Genomic DNA, 19,020 nt, shown 5'->3' with positions numbered 1-19,020 from the left:
ACACACACTTATGAAGCAGAATGTCTTTCTAATAAATTGCAGTTTTCTTTTTATCTGTTAGATATATGCTTGAAAGAGGTAACGTCGATGGCGGACAGTCTGTATAATATTCGGCTTCTGAGAGAATTCTCAAATGAGTATCTGAACAAGTGCTTTTATCTCACTCTAGAAGATATGCTGTACGCTCCCTTAGTGTTGAAGGTAATAACGACTTATTAAAAACACATTTTTAAAGCCCTGTGCGAATAAGCTCCTCACTGTGTCCTTGATTTCTCGTTTTCCTTTTAGCCAAACGTTATGGTTTTTATTGCCGAGCTCTTCTGGTGGTTTGAGAATGTCAAACCAGACTTTGTTCAGCCCAGGGATGTTCAGGAACTGAAAGATGGTGAGTGACAAACTCCGTAAAGTGACAGCTGTTTCCTCTAAGGGAGTCGTGGCACAGCACTCGGAAGGTGCGCTTAACTGGTTCCTGGTTTTTGTGCGACAGTGGTGTTTAAGTGGTTTCTTTCGGGAGGACAGAGCGCTGTCACCGTCTGGGCCCCCGTCTGGTGCGCCGTGGTGGTCAGAGCTCCTCCAGACTGTGAGCTGGGGGTCCGTCCTGGCCCTGCGGCGTCAGGATCCAAGGGCGAGCAGGAGACGTTGGAGAGAAGGTTCCAGGTGATTCTGACGGACCTCGGGCGGGAAGTGCTCTAGTCCGCGATGCCAATCCTCACCCTCCACAGCTTTGACTTTTTTGCCCCTAAAACAAGGCAGAAAAAGATGTGTCTTAGCACAGAGTAAAACGATCTGCTAGCCTTGAGAATCTCCGAAACTTTAAGAAGATGATACGGGAGAATGTTTTCATGTCCTTGTGATTTCTTACAAAGAATATAAAAATCTTAGCCGCAGAGGCAAAGATTGATCATTGGCCACATTAAAATGTAGGCCTTTTTTCATTAAAAGATGATGAAAAGAGTAAAAAAAAAGGAAATCAAGTAGCTACCAGGGGTAGAAGATCCTTGTCGTATACCTACAGCAGACACACAGTGTCCAGAACATACCAAAAGAAGAAAAAGACAAACCAATAAAAAAAAGAGCAAAAGACTTGAACAGGTGCTTCGTGAAAGCAGGACTCCGGGTGCCTAATGGCGTTATGAAAGGGTGCTCAGCCTCGTCAGGGATTGAAACAGAAAGTGACACAGACACACCCCCGCCGCACCGGCAGAGCAGACGCCCAGACGGCCAGGGCTCGGGGCAGTGGCCAAGGCGTGCTCCCCTGCCCCTGAGAACCTCGGCGGCTCCCCTCACGTAAGACCCCTGGGCAGTGAGCGATCCGGCCCTGGAGTCTGGTTCCTGCTGCCGGGACTGTCCCTGGCACTGTCTCGGGCCAGCGTTCTGGGGAGCAGCCTCAGAGGTGGGGTCCCTGTTCAGACTGGAGCTTCGGGCTGGGCCTGATCTCCTCACCTGACCCCACGGGGGCCTGAGCTGAAGTGACCACTGAGGTGCTGTCACAGGCTGGGCTCAGGAGACCAGGTCTCTCTGCAGCTGAGGCAGCTGCCGCCTTGAGGGTTTGGCCGGCAAGGCGTCCTGGCGGCTGCACCCCCAGGGCCCCGGCGCCGAGACGCAGCCTCCAGTCCCGGTGCTCGCTCTTCTACTCTGTGTTGGTCTTTTGATCTTAGTACTCATTTTGGTATAATATCTGTCGTATTCATTGCAGAATACACTTGTTGACCTTGAACCCATTTTAGTTTTTTGGAGAAGTTTTGGTTTCCGGGAAAAAAGTTGGGTCTTTAGTGCTTACAAAAAACGGATTTATTTTTTAGAGTCTTCTTGCTAGTGTTGTAACTGTTAATAACTATTTCTATAAAATTGTTTCTGCAGCTAAATCAGTATCGCACCCCAGAAGCACTCGGCCTCCTGTTCCCATCTCCAACGCCACCAAGCGCAGCTTCCTGGGCAGCCCCGCGGCGGCGAGCCCAGCCGATCCGCAGCCCCCCACCCAGCTGCACCACCTGCACCTCGAAGAGCCTGAGCTCCTGTAAGTCTGTCTGTTCTCGGGACAGAGCCGCCACCCGGCCTCTCTCTTCCTGCTGGTTTACAGTTCCCGTGGGGATTACCTTTTCTCAGGGGTGATGGCAGGCCTGTGCGGAGTAGGTAGTGAGAGGGCCTCCTGTGGCCCCTGCTCCCCCGGAGGCGAGCAGGGTAGCCTTAAAGCGAACTTGAATTTACTGTGAAAGCTTGAAACCTGTTGTGTTACAGGCCGTAACCAGAGGTCAGTACGTCCCCTAGCTGCAGTTTGGATGTTTATCCCAAGTTCGAAGTTCTTGGCGCATTTTTGGTTCATTTTTATAATAGTTAATTTTCCCAAGGAACCTGTGAACTTCTTACAGGTTGGCGTGAATTTGTGATGGTCTCCATAGCTTCTCACGCCTTTGTTTTTGAACTTGAAGATTGATGAGGTAGTGATTTTTCTCTCCCATCCTTTCTCTGTTTAGGGGGAAAGGGGCCTCTGCCTTTAGCCCATCGCATCCGTTGTTGCCACTGAGACAGAAACAGCAAAAGACAGTGCAGGGAGAGGACCCCGCTGGTAAGAAGCGCCGTCTCCCCTTTGCGGGGGCTGTTTCCCATCCCTCTGGCTGGAGTTCCTTAATATCATGGCTCTCAAAATAAATAGACTCGGCATGACGTAGCGATGTTGGTTGAGAAGACTGTGGCAGAATTTGTTTTGACCTTTATTGACACACCTTAGAATTCGTAGTCGTTACAGTGAAAATGTCACTGAGACATAATGAATCACACGGAGCACACAGAAAATTACTGTTTTCTTTTGCGGCAAGAGCTTATACGTTGACATCCGCTCCTTATCTCAGTGGGCGTTAACGTCATTTAATTGACATCGACGTGTAATTAGCACTCTGATTATTTTCATGGCCGTGATCACGGTTGAATTACACACTGCCTGTTATCGAAACTACGAAAACTTTTTGTATTGTGGCTACTTGCTTTCCGTAGCAGTTTTGGGGTACTGAGTTACGGTGCATTTCCTTGAGAAATGGTTATTATAGTAACAGAATTTCAAATGATATAAAATCAGTTACTTCATGCTGAACATAAACTGTTTCCTCCAACTGCAGACCAGCGACACCGATCTAATTCCTTAACCCGAGTCGACGGTCAGCCCCGAGGGGCATCAGTAGCGTGGACAGAAAAAAAAAACAGGTGACCTACCCGCGTTTCAAATACATTTCTACTTGACGTGTTCGTTAGTCTTGACAGAGCAGTGCCCCAGACGCGGTGCAAGGACCCCTGGGCCCCACGGAGTCCCCTGGAGGTCAGAATTAGATCCGTAACAACGCCGGGATGTCACTACTTTTCCCATTCTCAGGGCCTCGCCAGGTGTGGGATCACAGCGGGTTGAATCAGATCAGACACAAGCGTGCAGCCAGGTGTCAGATCTGCAAGAATGTGAATGATCCCCGTTTATACTCTGCACGGGTCTGTTTTAGAAAATATGGCCACTGCTCATGGGATAGATTTCTCAGGGGAATTTTTAATCATTTTGAAAGGATCTCAGCTTGAATTTCTGAAGTGACAAATATTGATGAATCCATAAACCCGCTTTGGGATCCCCAGCATCTTTAAGGGGAGCTGGGCCAGAGTGTCTGAGAATTGCTGGACTGAAAGGCTCTCTGGCTTTCTTTTGCCCGGGACAGGGTTTGTTTAAGTCTCCCGTGTGTAAGATTTGGATTCTCTCTTCTTAACTCACGCTCTCGTCACTCGCGAGCTTGCGTAGCCTCTCGTGCGTGGGGACGTGGCGTGAGCAATGGCTCCTTTCCCCATGTTGCAGGCCTGTGTCTCAGCCAGCGCCCTTTGCTCTCCATCACGCTGCGAGCTGCGACGTGGACCCGGGCTCTGGCGACAGCGTCAGCCTGGCCCGCTCCATCAGCAAGGACAGCTTGGCATCCAGCGTCATTCATCTGACCCCGCAGAACCAGCCCCAGCCCGCGGCCCTCAGGACCGATGGAAGAAGCCTTCTGAACAATGTCAGCATCGAGGACGAGGGTGAGGAGCTCCTGGCCGTCGTTAGGACGGATGCGGCTCACCAGGGCGCCGAGCCCGGCCTGACGGCAGGTGCCAGGTCTCCCCAGAGGCTGGCGGATGCCTTAGAAAGTCAACCTGACAGTTTCTTCCTGGAGCCACTGATGCCGGCCGTGCTCAGGCCAGCCAAGGAGAAGCAGGCGGTCACCAAGGAGGATGAGTGCGGAGAGGGGCGGCCGAGGGGCTTCACGTCCAGGAGGTCCGGCGAGGGCCACCAGCCTCCCGGGCGGAAGAAGGCGCCCGGCAGTCATGTCAGTCGAGACTTGAATAGGACTTTCACCCCCATCTCCTGTTCAGAGCTTCCCACGGGCTTCGGCCCCGTGCCCACTGAGGCGGGGCCGCAGGCAGCGGGGGACGCCCGTGGCGGGCCTCCGGCCGGCGGCGTTTCCACCCTGCCGTCTTGGGGACCGCCAGCCGACGGCTTCTTCCTTCACCTGGGCAGAGCCGACGAGGACGTGGAGGGCAGGCTGTCCGCGAGCTGTGCGCAGAGCCCCTGCGCCCTTGGCCCGGAGGCCTGGGCCATCCTGAGGCAGGACTCCGACTCGGACATCACAGACCTGGAGGGGGCCGAGCAGGCCTTCGCCGGTGAGGACTGCCCCGTGCTGGGGGCCGGGTACGCTGGGGAGGAGGAGTCAGCGAAGCTGCAGGAGGACCTGAAAGTGAAGGAGCACGAGGGCAAGGACGACGCCAGCGGCCGCTCCAGCCCGTGTCTGAGCCAGCTCAGCAGCGGCTCCGTGGCCGGCGGGGGCGTGAAGATGACCAGCTTTGCCGAGAAGAAGCTTCACAGGCTCAACAGCTGCGAGACCAAGTCAAGCACGAGCAGCTCCCAGAAGACCACGCCCGACGCCTCGGAGAGCTGCCCGGCCCCGCTGACCACGTGGAAGCAGAGGGGCGAGCAGAGCCCGGGCTGGCAGGGCGGGGACCAGGCCAACCTGCTGGCCTCCGAGCTGGCGCGGCTGCACATGCAGCTGGAGGAGAAGCGCCGGGCCATCGAGGCGCAGAAGAAGAAGGTGGAGGCGCTGTCGGCGCGGCAGCGCCTGAAGCTGGGCAAGGCAGCCTTCCTGCACGTGGTCAGGAGGGGCCGGGCCGACGCCGCCCCTCGGCCACCGAGAGCGGGGGCCTCGGCGGGAGGGCACCCTCAGCACGACGGGGACGACCTCGATGGCGTGTCCCGGGTGGGAGACCTGCTTGGCAAGGAGGAGGGCGGGGGAGACCTCCTGGGGCCCCCCGACCTGGACGGACAGGACCTGGCTCTGGTCCAGCAGCATCAGCGCAAGGACCCCGCCGCCCTCCCCGAGCTGGAGCGGAGCAAGGCGCTGTCAGCGGTGCTCCTGGAGGCCGTCGAGGGCGTGGACGTGGGCGTGGACCTGGGCGAGTGCGACCTGTCCATCGAGAAGCTGAACGAGACCATCAGCACGCTGCAGCAGGCCATCCTCAGGGTCTCCCAGCAGCAGGAACAGCTGCTGCTCGCGTCCCCCACGCTGCCCGCGCCGGGCCCCAGGAACGGCTCCCGGGACCCCACGGTCAAGGGGGCCATACACTTTGGCGAGCCGCTTTCTCCGACGGCCCTGGCCGGCCACCGCAAGGCCCCTCGGCTCGGTCCGGGTCGGAATTCCCGTTCGGGAAGACCGGCCGAGCTGAAGGTGCCGAAGGAGCGAGCGCAGGGTTCCTCCCGAAGCAAGGCCCTCACGCCTGGTGTCGAGGCCACCCCGCGCTTACGGTCCTTCTCCCCCCGGACGCCCTCTGACCCGGGCTGGGATGGGGTCGCCGACCCTGGGAGTGACCCCCACGAGGAGTGCTGCTTCGCCGGTTACAGGCTCCACGATGAGAACAACCAGCGGACATTTGTCTCGGCCTCCCCCAGGGATGCCAGCGTCACCTCGGAACAGATGGGCTTCAGGGAGGCTCTGGAAGACGGCGTGAGGGGGGCGGGGCTCGCCGCCCTCAGCGGGCCGGGAAAGGGGGTCGCGGCCCTGGACGGGACCCCGAGGAGCAAGGCTAGCCTCATCGAGGTGGACCTCTCCGACCTGAAGGCCCCCGACGATGACGGGGGGACGGAAGGCCGCCACAGCTCCGCGGACCTCGCCAGCGAGGGCGACCAGAAGCCGGGGGTCGGCTTCTTCTTCAAGGTAAAGCGCTGGTGGCGTCTGTGTCACGTGGTGGGCGGGCACGTCACCCTGGCCTAGTCGTGAGGGCGTCACAGAGAACCTAACCTCTTCTGTGGAGGCTGAGGAGAGACGCATGCGGCTTCGTGGCCACGTGGTCTCCGCAAGGACCCAACTCGCCCTAAGCCGCTGGGAGCGCCTGCTTGCGGGAGCCTGGCTGTGCGCCAGCAGAGCTTGACCTTGGGCCCTGAAATGGGAGTTCTGACTCGTTCTCGTGTGTCACGAAATGTTTTTCTTTTGATGGTTTTCCAACCGTTTAAGAGTGAAAAAACATTCTTAGCTCGCAGTCTCTGCAGAACAGGTCACGGGCTGCACTTGGCCTTTGGGCCAAGGTTTGCTTCACCCCGTTAGAGTCCCGGCGGGCGTAGAAACTTTAGGAAACGTTTTTGTTTCTCTCAGCGCCTTTCTTGTAGCGTTTCCTTCAGGAGAGAGCAGTGAGTTGTGAGAGTCCCTTCTGTCTTGATAGCGTCTCCTTTTGTCCTGGCACTTAGGAGGTGGCTGACGCACCGCGGAGCTCTGAGGGCCGTCTTCTCAGGAGACGCGCACGGCCTTTGCCTGACGTTTGTGCTCTTAAATTGGGAACAGACAAATGACCCGTCTGGGTTTTGGCTCCTGTTGTGGAGATACAAGTGCAGTTTTTAAGGCGAACGGAGTTCAGTGCCAGCAGACTAAATGCTCCTCGAAGGGCACGGTTTGACTCCCGTTTGTATTTTAGCGTGTCTGTAGAGAGACGCTCGATCACCCATCAGTTACGAGGAGTAGGAAGCGTTTCATGTTCCTGGGGTGCGTGGAGGGCCGGGGGCGGCAGTGCTGGGGACCCACGGGGGTCGTGCCCGGCCGCGCTGTAGGTGGCGTCTGCCCTGCAGGACGAACAGAAGGCGGATGACGAGCTCGCCAGGAAGCGGGCAGCCTTCCTTCTGAAGCAGCAGCGCAAAGCCGAGGAGGCCCGCATGCGGAGGCAGCAGCTGGAGGTGGAGGTCGAGCTCAGGAGAGACGAGGCACGGTAGGTGGCCCGGGTGCCTGGCGGGCACCGCACGCGGTCGGCGTGGCCGCCGTGTCTGTCGTCCCCTCCCGCGGCGCGGCGCGGCGCTGGCGTGACCAGGGCGTCCTGGCCGCTCCTTCCCGCAGGCGTAAAGCGGAGGAAGATCGGATCCGCAAGGAGGAGGAGAAGGCGCGGCGGGAGCTCATCAAGCAGGAGTACCTGCGGCGGAAGCAGCAGCAGATCCTGGAGGAGCAGGGCCTGGGGAAACCCAAGTCCAGGCCCCGGAAGCCGCGACCCAAGTCCGTGCACCGGGAGGAGCCCAGCAGCGATTCGGGGCCCAAGAGCACCCCTCCACGTGAGCGCGCGGCGCGGGGCCCTCCCCCTTCGCGGCCCTGAGCCACTGGAGCTCTCCCGAGGCCGCGAGGCTGGGCTGCAGGGGGCTCTCCCGTTTCACAGAAGGGAAGGTTGGGACTGAGCGCCGGGTCCCCAGGTGGTGGGAGCCGTGCGCGTGGGGAGGGTCCCAGCCTGGGGCCCCGCGTCCCGCTGGCTTCGGGCCCCCGGCTCTTTCTCCTGCTGCACAGGTCAGGTGGCTGGCGGGCCAAACACGCGTGTCACGAAAGCTTGTCTTGTCTTGTCTCTGGCAGCGGATGACCTGAGCCGGGCCCAGTCGGGCTCCAGCCTGTCCTTGGCCTCCGCAACGACCACAGAGCCCGAGAGCGTGCATTCGGGGGGCACGCCTTCCCAGCGGTAAGGGGCCGGGTGCCGTGCAGCGGGACACCGTGTGGGCAGTGGTTCTGTCGCTGTGATTTTGGTGCAATTTCAGACGTCCAGAGCCATGGCAGTAATGTCACAGGAGCCAACTGCCCTTCACCGAGGTTCACCGATTAGCGAAATGTTTCGACATTTTTGTCCTCTGTCCCCTCGTCCTCCCGGCCCTGCACGCGTTTTCGTTTTTAATCGTTTACGAGTAAGTTGGTGGCATCCTCTTTATCCTTAAACGCTTTGGAGCGCACGTTCTCTGAACAAGGACGTTGGCTTGTGTCACCACAGTCATCAAACCAGCACTGCCATTAGGTCCCCAGTCCATGCCCGCCATGGCCGATTGGCAGAGTGTCCTTGAGAGCCCAGGCCCGTGCGGGACCACGGTCGCCCTGAGTCACTGTGTCCCTTCTGTCCAGCACGGGCCCTCGCCCTCCTTTGTCCTCCTGGGCCTTGACGCTTCTGCCGAGTACGGGCCAGTTATTTTGTTGCTCGTCCCCCAGTGGGTTTCCCAGGATTAGGTCCAGGCTGTGCATGTTTGGCGGTAACACCCCAGAGAGGAGGACGTGTCTTTCTCAGCGCAGCCAGTTGTGTGTGTCACTTTGACTTGGGTTAAAGGTGCTGTTTTCCCACGGCTGCTGGAGAATTTCCCTTTGTGATTAAGGGGTAATTTGGGCGGAGGCCCGGGGACCCTGTCGCTGGCACTGAACCTCTGCCCGCGGGCCTCAGCAGCCACCTCCACGGGTGGGCTTGGCCTCCTGGTAGGCAGGGTCCCCTCGGATCCTTCATCATGAGTGTTGTCCTGCCTCTCCACACGTCTGGTGGCTTCTTGTCGCCGGGGCTTTGTGGAGGACACCTCCCGGGGATTCTGGTTGGAATTTTGTCCAGGCGGTCGGTTACCGGGGTTGGATTCGGACTGCGCCCGCACCTGCCTCTCGTGCGTGAGCGTCTGTGTCCCGCTCAGCGGAGACGGCCCCGCAGGGACGCGGCTCAGGCCTGCCAGGGATTGGAGAGTCGTTTGAGACCTGCCGGGGTTTTGGACTCGGCCCTCTCTGCCTGTCCTTCCTTCCCGGGGTCCCGTCCCTTGTCTGGCAGCGGTGCAGATGGCCCAAACCGGGTCCTCTGGTTCCCACGCCAGCAGGGCTGAGCGTGAGGGCGAACCTTCCCTGATGAGGTCAATCTGGTGCCCGAGGCGGGTGGGGTCTTTGTGTCTTGCCCCGAGTCTGTCATCGTATTCTCCAGGGAGCACCGGCTGCGCTCCCCACTGCTGCTGCCAGCCTCCTGCCGCGGCCGATGGCCCTTCATGTGCCCGTGGTGCAGCCTGGCTCGTTTCGGGGCGGGATCCCGCCAGCCGGTGCCAGTTGTGGGCGAGAGGAGGCGTGCCCGCCGCCCTCCCAGCCCCGCCCCTGTCCTCTTCCCCAGCAGAGTCGAGTCCCTGGAAGCCTTGCCCATCCTGAGCCGCAACCCCAGCCGGAGCACCGACAGAGACTGGGAGACGGCGTCCGCCGCATCCTCCCTTGCCTCGGTGGCCGAGTACACAGGTGACGGCCTCGCTCTCTGTGGGGCACGGGCACACGGCCGTGGCCTGGTGGGGGGGGGCGGGGCCCGGGCGCAGTGGGTGACGTGCCCTTATGTCTGCACAGCCCACGGCTCACTGTGGCGTCCTGGGCACTTTGGAACCTTAGGCTTTTAAGAATTACTGTTTCTTGGTTTCTTTTTTTTTTTTTAATCAAAGAAACCGAAATTGGAAAGGGAATAAATTATTACTTACTTTAGTCTTTTCCTTAGTTTATTTAAAATCTGTAACGTAGAATTCTGTCATAGATTTGAAGTGGCTATTCCCATTTTCAAAAAATTATGAACATCCCTAATTCAGCCTACCTGCTGCTTGGTTCTACAAAATTGTCGCCTTTCGTGTGTGTGTGTGTATGTGTGTGTGTGTGTGTGTGTATGTGTGTGTGCTGTAAATATTAATTTTGCAAATCTTGGCCTGCTTTTCGTAGGTCCCAAGCTGTTTAAGGAGCCTAGCAGCAAATCAAACAAACCAATTATTCACAATGCTGTATCCCATTGCTGTCTGGCCGGAAAGGTGAATGAGCCTCACAAGAATTCAATATTAGAGGCAAGTATCAAATTTTACCCCCCGTTTTTTATGTAGAATAAGGGTGTTCATAAATGAGGGTTCTTTCTAGAGGAGAGCATCCCGATAGTTGACACGTGAGGCTGCTGTCCTGCACGTGTGTGACTCTTGTGTGAGGACACGCAGGACACTCGTGTCCCAGGCCCTCGCGGTTGGGACGGCTCCGCGGAAGAGCGGGATTCAGACCAGCGAGACGGAGGGGGCTGCACTGGGGTCAGGGCTGGGGGTCCAGGGCAGGCCCTCTGGGGTGGGGCACGGGCAGTGGGTGAGATTTCTTGAGTTAGTTTGGTGTTGAGGGCAGGGTGTCTGCGGGGCGGGGTGGGGGGTCGGAGGTGGTGTCGGGTGGAGACAGGAGGGACCCCAGCTCTGAGCCGGGGCCGCTGGAGAAGTGGGAGTTCGGGGCAAAATGCTGGTCGTTTCTGTCCCGTTGGGTTGACTTGTTTGCTCCCCGGGGCCGGCAGCCCTCGGTCACTAACGGTGAGTGGTGGTGGCCTCAGCAGGTAGAAGATGTGGAAGGAGGGTCCAGGTCAGGACTGCGTGCCGTGACCTGACGCTCCGGCTAGGGGCAGCGTGCGGGGCGCGGGGCTCCTCTCCACGCACGTGTCACCGAGCTGCTCCAGCCTCTGGGCTGGGCCAGGAGCGGACAGACGCAAAGGCCTGGCTGTGAAGCTGACGGTCCCAGGCACGAGGCGGCCCCGCGACAGAGCAGTCGCACGAGAAGCTCCGGAGGCCGGCGGGTCTGCCCGTCTGTGCTGTCACAGCGTGAGGACAGCCACAGACTGACCAGAGGGCGGCTCTGGTTTGCAGAAGTGGGTGGTGCTGATTCTGCCCGCGGTCTGGAAAGAGTGAAAGGGGAGCAGGACGCGGGCCCGAGGGTGGCTGCAGTGGTCAGTAGGCTGGTCGGTCAGTGGGTCTTACTCGAAGGTGTCATTTGAGCAGAGGCCTGGAGCGGGGAGGGTGCCCTGCAGATCTAGGGAGGCGCACGGGCTCCAGGTGGGACTGATCCCCTGGTTGGGGCTGGAGCGGGGAGCTGGGGGTCAGAGGTCACGGGGCAGCTCCAGTCAGGCCTCTGTGGGCCAAAGGGGACATGGCTTTGCCTTGGGTGAGGGGGTGAATGCAGCTGTGGGCAGAGGACGGCCGTGAGCCACGGCCTCCTGAGCGGCTGGCTGGCTGGCTGCCGGGCAGGGACTGGCGCGAGAGGGTGGAGGCGGGGCCGTGGTGACCCTGCGGAGGGCGGGGCCCGGGGGCCTGGATGTGTCTTTGCGTCTCTAGTCCTGTTCACGTTTGAACAGTTTTTATGTCGTTGAGATCAGTATTATACTTGCAGCTTTAAATTTTGCTTTTTCTTCCTAATTTTATAAATATATTTGTTTATTTTAAAAAACAAGCCTGTTAGATTCTGAAAAGAATAGTATCTATTTGTGAAAAACTACAGTTTTCTAAAACAAAAACAGAGTGAGAAGAGTGGCATCGTTTTACATCATACGAATCTTTTTAGCTCCTGGCTAGTAGAAGACAGCTGGGTGTGACCCGCTTCCGAGTCTGTCTGTTACAGACCACGTGTCCCCCCGTGGCCGCTGGACAATGGCATTGTACCCTGAGGGGCGGGTGAAGAGGCAGATAACGTAGTAAGCAGAGACCCGGAGAGGGTGTCAGGAGCCCTGGCCCATGCTCAGAGAGCTGCAGGGGTAGAAAAACGAAGCTAGACGTTTTCAAGCACGAGGAGAATCTGTTCTAAAATGTTTTTGTGTTAGTGATTTCTTAGAGTTGAGCACACGGTACGGCAGACGCTGTAACAAGTACTGACGGTCGTGCCTGCCTCAGGTTCTTTTGTGGCAGCGTTACTGAGAGATGGCTCACGCAGCGTGAGGTCCCCCCTTCAGTGCTAGTTCAGGGCTGCTCAGTCTGTCCCCAGGGGGCGGCCATCACCAGTTAATCCCAGAAGCTGCCCCCGCAGAAGGGTCCTGTACCGAGGCCGCTCCCCGCGCTCGCCCCCCAGCGCCCGGCCCCACAGGTCTGCGGTCCCCTCTGTGTGTTCGCCTCTTCTGGACACGTCCCGTGAAGGGACTCACGCCTGAGGCAGCCTCTTGGGGCGGCTTCTTTCGCTCGGCACGACGTCACCGAGGCTCCTCCGAGTTGTAGCGAGTGTGGCGGTGCTTCATTCCTTTTCGTGACTGAACAGCTTCCCGCTGTACGTCTAGACCATTTTGTTTATCCTTTCACCTGTTGATGGACATTTGGATTGTTTCTACTTTTGGCCGTTACGAGTAACGCGGCTGGAAACGTTTGTGCGCAGGTTTTACGTGCATGCGTGTTTTAACTTCTCTTGGGTGTCTAACTGAGAGAAGAATTGCTGGTTGCGTGGTAACTCTGTGTGACATTTTGAACCACTGGCCGACTGACTGGCCGACACAGAGGCTGTGTCGCCTCCCCTCCACCAGCGGACAATGAGCGCTTGCTTCTTCGCACCAGAACCTGCGCTGACTCTAGCTTAGTGGGCGTGAGGTGCTACCCCCTTGTGGCTTTTTTTTTTTTTTTTTTAAATATTTACGTGTTTAGTTGTACTGGGTCTTAGTTGTGGCATGTGGACTCTTAGGTGCTGCATGCATGTGGGATCTAGTTCCCTCCCTGACCAGGGATCGAACCCAGGCTCCTTGCATTGGGAGTGCAGAGTCTTAGCCACTGCGCCACCAGGGAAGTACCCCCCATTGTGGTTTGTTTTTTTTTTAAATGGAACTTTGTCTTTTTTTTTAATTTATTTTATTCACTTACTTTTGGCTGCATTGGGTCTTCGTTGCTGCAGGCGGGCTTTCTCCAGTTGTGGCGAGCGGGGGCTACTCTTCGTTGCGGTGCGCGGGCTTCTCATTGCGGTGGCTTCTCTTTGTTGCGGAGCACGGACTCTAGGCGTGTGGGCTTCAGCAGTTGTGGCTCGTGGGCTCTAGAGCGCAGGCTCAGTAGTTGTGGCGCATGGGCTTGGTTGCTCCAAGGCATGTGGGATCTTCCCGGACCAGGGCTGAAACCCGTGTCCCCCGCCTCGGCAGGCGGATTCTTAACCACTGCGCCACCAGGGAAGCCCCTCACTGTGGTTTTGGTTGGCATTTCCCTGATGGCTAACGATGTCGAGTGTCTTTTTCATGTGATTTTTCACTTAATGTTAAAAGCAGTTTTTTCCTTGGATACCTGGACTGAAGTAAAATCTCAGTGGTAGATGGTGCTCCACTGAACGGATAACCCATAGCTTTGTGTCCTAGAAAGCTTGCCCCGGGGTGGGCGGTTAGCTGGCCGCGGGCCTCCTGGTCAGGACGGTGGATGCTGCGGTGTGACTGCGGGAGAGACTCACGTTGCCTGTCTCTTCTCCTTCACTCCCTCCACACAGGAGCTGGAGAAGTGTGACGCGAACCACTACATCATACTGTTTCGTGATGCTGGCTGCCAGTTCAGGGCACTTTATTGCTACTATCCTGACACTGAAGAAATCTACAAACTAACTGGCACGGGGCCAAAGAGCATCACCAAGAAGATGATCGACAAACTGTATAAATACAGCTCGGACCGGAAACAGTTTAACCTGATCCCGGCCAAAACCATGTCCGTCAGCGTGGACGCGCTCACCATTCATAACCACTTGTGGCAGCCCAAGCGGCCCTCGGTGCCAAAGAAGACGCAGACTCGTAAATGACCCTGGTGCGGCAGGAGTCTGAGGACGCGCCGGCCAGGTCGATATTTATTATTTTCATCCTTTTGGGTACGAAGTGTGCAGAATCACAGACCTTTTTCAAAGAGGCTTCTAGACAACACGAGAAAACCCTCCCTTAGGTCCCAGCACACAGGACGGCAGGTGGAGCCGGAGTGAGGACTCAGCTCCGTTTCCAGCGGCTCGCGGCCGCCGTGGTCACCGCTGCGTGGAGGCTCCCAGACGAGGGGCGCGTGCCCAGGGGCTCCAGGCAGCGGATTCCTTGTACTTGAAGTTCTCCTTCGGTATAAATTAAAAGTGATTTCCTTGGCTTTCTTGCCTCTCACCTCACCCCCTTTTGCACATGACCTGACAGCCCTCTTGCTGGCCAGCTGTAATCTCGCGAGATGATAGGACTGAGACTCGATCTTGGGTCAGGGTTTTTGAATGTCTGTGGGGAAGGAGCTCGTGTTGGGGAAGTCGTTTTCATTTGAGAAACTGTGTATTTATTGATCGTGTCTACTGCCAACGTTTATATCCGATTCTAAGATTTCTGGAAAAAAATCCTTGTTCCTTGCTGCTCAGAAAAAGTTCACTGAAAATACCAGTTCACTAAAAGCCCTGACATCTGCGAAGTCTGTCTTCTGCTAAAATAACGTTTACAAGTACGGAGGGGTTCTCGCCGACACGCGATCGTGAGGATGGTGAATGGTACTCTCGCTGGTGCTTGCCTAGTTGAAAATAGGAAAAGCTGAGCCGATTACAGCCCGCGTTCATTACGTTTGGGATGGTGTGCTCCCGATTTGTTCACTTTAATAAAGACAGATTTTGGTAAAGTAGAATCTTTTTCACTCTGAGCATGTTTCTCTTAAAAGGCGATGCACTTACGCGGACGGTTCTTTTAGTGTTTTTATCACGTCATCACTCACCCGTCCTGATTCTTGCTTCTGGAAGAGCAGTAAGCGTGCGGTTCTCGGTTTAGATTGAGCATTTCGTTGTGTCGCCTGTTTAAAGACAATTAAAGGGGTTATCTGCGGCCGTCTCGGAACTCCAAGTCAGCGGAATGCTCTGGGTTCTCTCCACGGCGGCCCTGACAGTCACTAGGGCTTCTCCGGACCAGACGTTCCTGCCCGGCCTCCACACGGCACCGGAAGTCTGCCGACACCGGTGCAACTGACCAGCTGACCCGACTGCCGGAAGATTCTGGAGTCACATATGTTGGTTTTGCACATATTTTCTCGGGAGTGTTACTTGAATCTATCTCAGACTGCAGAAAGAAACTGAAGATCGGTGGAGAGAAACAGTTAAGACAAAGTATACTGGTAATTTTAGACGAAAAGGTGAGCGGACTGTGTCCATGAGGATGGAGGGAACGTGGTACAGAAACGGCAGGGCCTTGCCCGCTCCCGGTTGGGTTTGTATGTCTCGGTAGCCAGCAGCTCTGTCTGTAAATAGGTAACGAAGCTGTGCGGTTTCTCCAGTGCTGTGTATTAAACAGTCCTGAGTGAACTTTCCTGTTACCATGCCGTTCACACGTGTGCTTTATTTCTCACTGTATGTCGGATATTATATTATTATATTTATTTTAAGAAAGCACTAAGATGTAATAAAGTAATTACCTAATTTGCTTTCTTTGGTCACGTTTGCCTGAGGTTGTCGTGGCTTGTTTCTCGGTCAGTGTCCCCAGCTCCTTGCTGTAGAGAAACTTCCTGTGGTTCCTAGTTGACGAACGTCCCTTTTATTAGAGCGTCACATCCTTCTAGAGAAGGGACGCTTTCCAACTTCTTCTTCCTTTATGCGGACAGGACGTGTGACAACTTCTCTGTCATTTTATAACAGTCCTGTTGAAGTCAGTGGAATATGACTGTTTTCAGTGGAGATTTAGAGGCACTCGCGGCCCAGTGCTGGGAATCTCGCTCCCAGCGACGTTCTGGGTGAACGCTGGGTTTTCTGGTACAGTCAGTCGACCTGTGGGGCGTTGTGAAGGTTGTTTGCGTGTGGTGCTCTGTGCCCTTCGTTAAGCCAGTGAGGGGACCAGTGCTCGGGACGTGGGGACGGACGCTCCCCTCGGGCCCCCTGTGCGTCGCAGGAAGTTTCAGACGCAGGATTTCCCTTCCGTGGTGGAGACTTTCGGTCCTCTCTGGCTTTGGTGGTGGTAAAGTCGTTAATTGCCTCGTAGGCTCCCTGTAGCTGTATCGCCTTCCAGGGCACCTGCATATTCGTGCCGTGTTCTTACGGTGGAGGGTTGTACGTCTTTCCTTGCTTCTCGGCATTCTGACCAGCCACCTGTCTACCCACGTAGAATTTAACCTGGTGAAGAGAGCGTGGCGTGCATGGCTGAGCACACGTTGAGGTTCATGTACGCGTCCTTGGTGGTGAGCTGGGACCCCAGGAGCCCAAAGAAAACTGCGGTGAGTGAGCCCCGCATTTTACAAATCTACGCGCAGATGTATTAACTTATCCCCACACACGTGTGCGTGAGTGTGCGTACGTGGCGGGGGGGTGGTGTGTGGACGCTCGCACACACCAGAGGCGGACGGACTGTCTTGCCCGTGTGTCCTTTGCCTCTGCGCGTCACTGCAGGGCAGTGTCTGATCAGGCTGTTTGGACCCAAACTGTGTTCTTTGCTCTGGCAGATTGCAAAATGGAATCATTCCGAAGTTATGTCTCGGTTATACTTCGTGTGTGTGTGTTCTCTCCTTTGGCTTATTATTCATTTTTGGCGGCCCTCCGCACCTTGTGGGGTCTCAGTTCCCCGACCAGACACGCGCCCCCTGCAGTGGAAGCGTGGAATCCTAACCACTGGACCGCCAGGGAAGCCCCTAGGGTATACTTTTATGTTTTGAAACTGTAGTTCTTACTTGGGGAGGGAAGTACCTGAAATGAAATTTCCTGTTAAGATGAACTTGGCCAGCCTTTCCTAATTGATGCTGACCTACTCTGTGAAACGCGGTCTGGCCTTTGAGAAGCGGGAGTGAGCCACTTTAGGCAGCCTCCTCCCAGTTTGTGGCCCTCGTTTCTGGTGGGGGCTCTGCGTGCGGGGAGGATGGGCTGCGCTTCTGCGTCACGGTCACGGCCCAGTCCGCCAGCGTTGGCGGGGAGCAGAACGCGTCCGGGTGGCATCCCGCCTGGCCGTCTCTTGCAGGGGTTGGGGGCGCCTTGCCACGGTCTGGAGCCTTCTCCGGGCTGTCCCTGACTGCATCTCCATGCGAAGGCCCGAGCTGTGGGGACCGTTTGAGATCTCGGGGGCAGAACTTGCCCTGGGAAGAAGCGGGGCCCCTCTGTCTCCCTACCCCTTCCCTGTGCTCATCTAGGAGGGGGTGATCTCCACTCCTTGCGTTGTTCTCTGTTCTTTAGAAAGAGCGAGTTGCCGTATCCACGTGATTTCCTCAATAGCAAGGAAAAGCCGCTTACCGTGGGAATGAATAATTAACAAAACGTAGTAAACACTACAGCCTGAGCTCCACGCCGTCAAGCCCGGATGTAATCGGTGAAGGATTTGTCTCACGGGAACCCTTTCTTGGCAATGAGAATTTGGGGTCGCCGCCGGTGCAAACAAATAGCAACAGCATAAAAACCGACTTTCCCATAAAAGTGAAGTCGAGGCTGGTGCTGTTACGAAGGTCAGGAGCTAGCGACCTTGGCCTTGGAGTCACGTCTCTGGGCCTGTGTTTCCATTGGGTGACTGACTGTCTGGAACTGGGAACTCTGAGGGACCGTTACTCTGGGCCTCGGCTGCGCACACGCTCCACGTTTACAGTTTGAAATGCTGTAATGATGTGATTGGTTAAATTGACGGGCCTGCGGCTCCGAGGACCGGGCATTGAGACGGGGGCTCAGATGGCCTTGGACCATGCGTGCCCTTTGCTCACCCAGGTCAGGATCCTGTGATGGGAGTTTCTGAGCATACAGAAGGCGTCAACAGCGCCGCCAGGCAGAGGCTGAAGCATCAGGACTTGAATTTAAAGTGTGTGTGTGTGTGTGTTTTTTTTTAAAGCTGTTATTTTCAGTCGAACTGATAAACCTCTCTAGTCTCCATTTGTGCAAGAAACAATTTGGTTTTTTGCCCTTTTAATTCTAGGTGGTGAGTTTTTTGTTGTTTTCATCACAATACAACCCTTGTTCTTTTTTTTCAATGGAAGTAGAACGTACCTACAGAAAAGCAGACGGATCCCAAGTACAGAGCTTGATAAAATTTGACAAAGTGTTTATTCTCGTTTTTTAAATGAGTGGTTCTCAGTATGTGTCACCAGAGTTCTCCCTAGAGTTTTTTGCTTCTAAAGTATATTTATTAATGGTTACTTTGTGCGGTTTTCGTAGTAGGCACGGAACTGCCAGTAGGAGCCGATCAGCTGCAGAAGCATCGCTGCAAAAAGCCACCGTGTGCGGGGCGGGGAGTGCGTTGTCACCCTTGTGTGTATTTCTTCACATCTGTTCAGCTCGCGAGCGCCCTGTGTTCTATGGGTGCTAAGATTTCTCATCCAAGGAGTGCTTGCTGCGCCAGAGGGGCGGCCCCCCCGGCGGGATCCACGGGGGTCAGGCATCAGGTGTCACCTGCTTAGGACGACGTGGCTGCTTTGGGAGGGTCAGGGGGGGAGATGACCGGCCAGGTGAGGGCACGTGGGGCAGGCACGGGGCTTCCTGGGGGCAGCGGGGGCGTCTCCCTTTATTTGTTCTTGGCCCTCGGGCCATGTTGCCCGCACCAGCTGGACATTTGGTGAAAGTTGGTTAAACTTGCTGCCGGGTTGGGGCTGGGGGACGCCAAGCCCTTGCTCTTGCACCTGGATGTGGAATGATCTCGCGGGACGTTTGCGTCACAAATCCCGGGGACCCGTGGGGTGTAGGGTGGGGCCCAGAGCCCAGTGACGCGGGGATGTGGAGGCCACTGCCCGGTCACACGTGGACTGGGGAACGGGGCGGGGCCCATCTCACCTGGAGCCCTGCTCACCGTCCGGTGCCAGGTGTGGTCCCATGGGAAGGGCAGGAGTGGGCGGCCACCCTGAAGTCGGGCAGGACCATGTTAGAGACAGACCTACGGGTGATCTGGGTGCCGGGACCGGGGCGTCTGGTCTGGCTTTCTGAGCGCCCAGGCCCTCACGTAAACACACTGGCGCTGCAGACCTCGTTCTAGAAGCCCCGGGGAGGTGGCACCTCGGCTGCATAGAACTAGGTACAAGGGGAAGGCCTCGCCCTGGAACTCGGGGCGGGGGAAGCGGGGCTGCCC

The 19,020-nt window shown here is 56.6% G+C and overlaps 1 protein-coding gene across 5 annotated transcripts in view; it reads left to right on the top strand.

Annotated features, from left to right (window-relative positions):
• CAMSAP1 (calmodulin regulated spectrin associated protein 1) overlaps positions 1 to 14,638 on the top strand; it is a 36,777-nt gene extending 22,139 nt beyond the window's left edge. Inside the window, exons 5-16 of one of the 5 annotated variants that reach the window (XM_024762509.1) lie at positions 62 to 201; positions 289 to 385; positions 1,861 to 2,017; positions 2,475 to 2,566; positions 3,114 to 3,198; positions 3,827 to 6,206; positions 7,109 to 7,245; positions 7,371 to 7,579; positions 7,869 to 7,971; positions 9,409 to 9,524; positions 9,987 to 10,105; positions 13,500 to 14,638. In XM_024762509.1, the coding sequence (XP_024618277.1) occupies positions 62 to 201; positions 289 to 385; positions 1,861 to 2,017; positions 2,475 to 2,566; positions 3,114 to 3,198; positions 3,827 to 6,206; positions 7,109 to 7,245; positions 7,371 to 7,579; positions 7,869 to 7,971; positions 9,409 to 9,524; positions 9,987 to 10,105; positions 13,500 to 13,802 (3,938 nt within the window). In that variant the 3' untranslated portion in view covers positions 13,803 to 14,638. Of the gene's footprint in view, positions 1 to 61; positions 202 to 288; positions 386 to 1,860; positions 2,018 to 2,474; positions 2,567 to 3,113; positions 3,199 to 3,826; positions 6,207 to 7,090; positions 7,246 to 7,370; positions 7,580 to 7,868; positions 7,972 to 9,405; positions 9,525 to 9,986; positions 10,106 to 13,499 lie in introns of all 5 variants that reach the window. The other 4 variants (XM_024762507.1, XM_024762506.1, XM_024762504.1 and 1 more) reach the window with 4 other exon arrangements.
• The last annotated feature ends 4,382 nt before the right edge of the window (positions 14,639 to 19,020 follow it).

This window comes from Neophocaena asiaeorientalis, unplaced genomic scaffold (assembly GCF_003031525.2).
Source record: "Neophocaena asiaeorientalis asiaeorientalis breed wild unplaced genomic scaffold, Neophocaena_asiaeorientalis_V1.1 scaffold78, whole genome shotgun sequence".
Lineage (NCBI taxonomy): Eukaryota > Metazoa > Chordata > Mammalia > Artiodactyla > Phocoenidae > Neophocaena > Neophocaena asiaeorientalis.
This window is presented reverse-complemented; position numbering and strand designations above follow the sequence as displayed.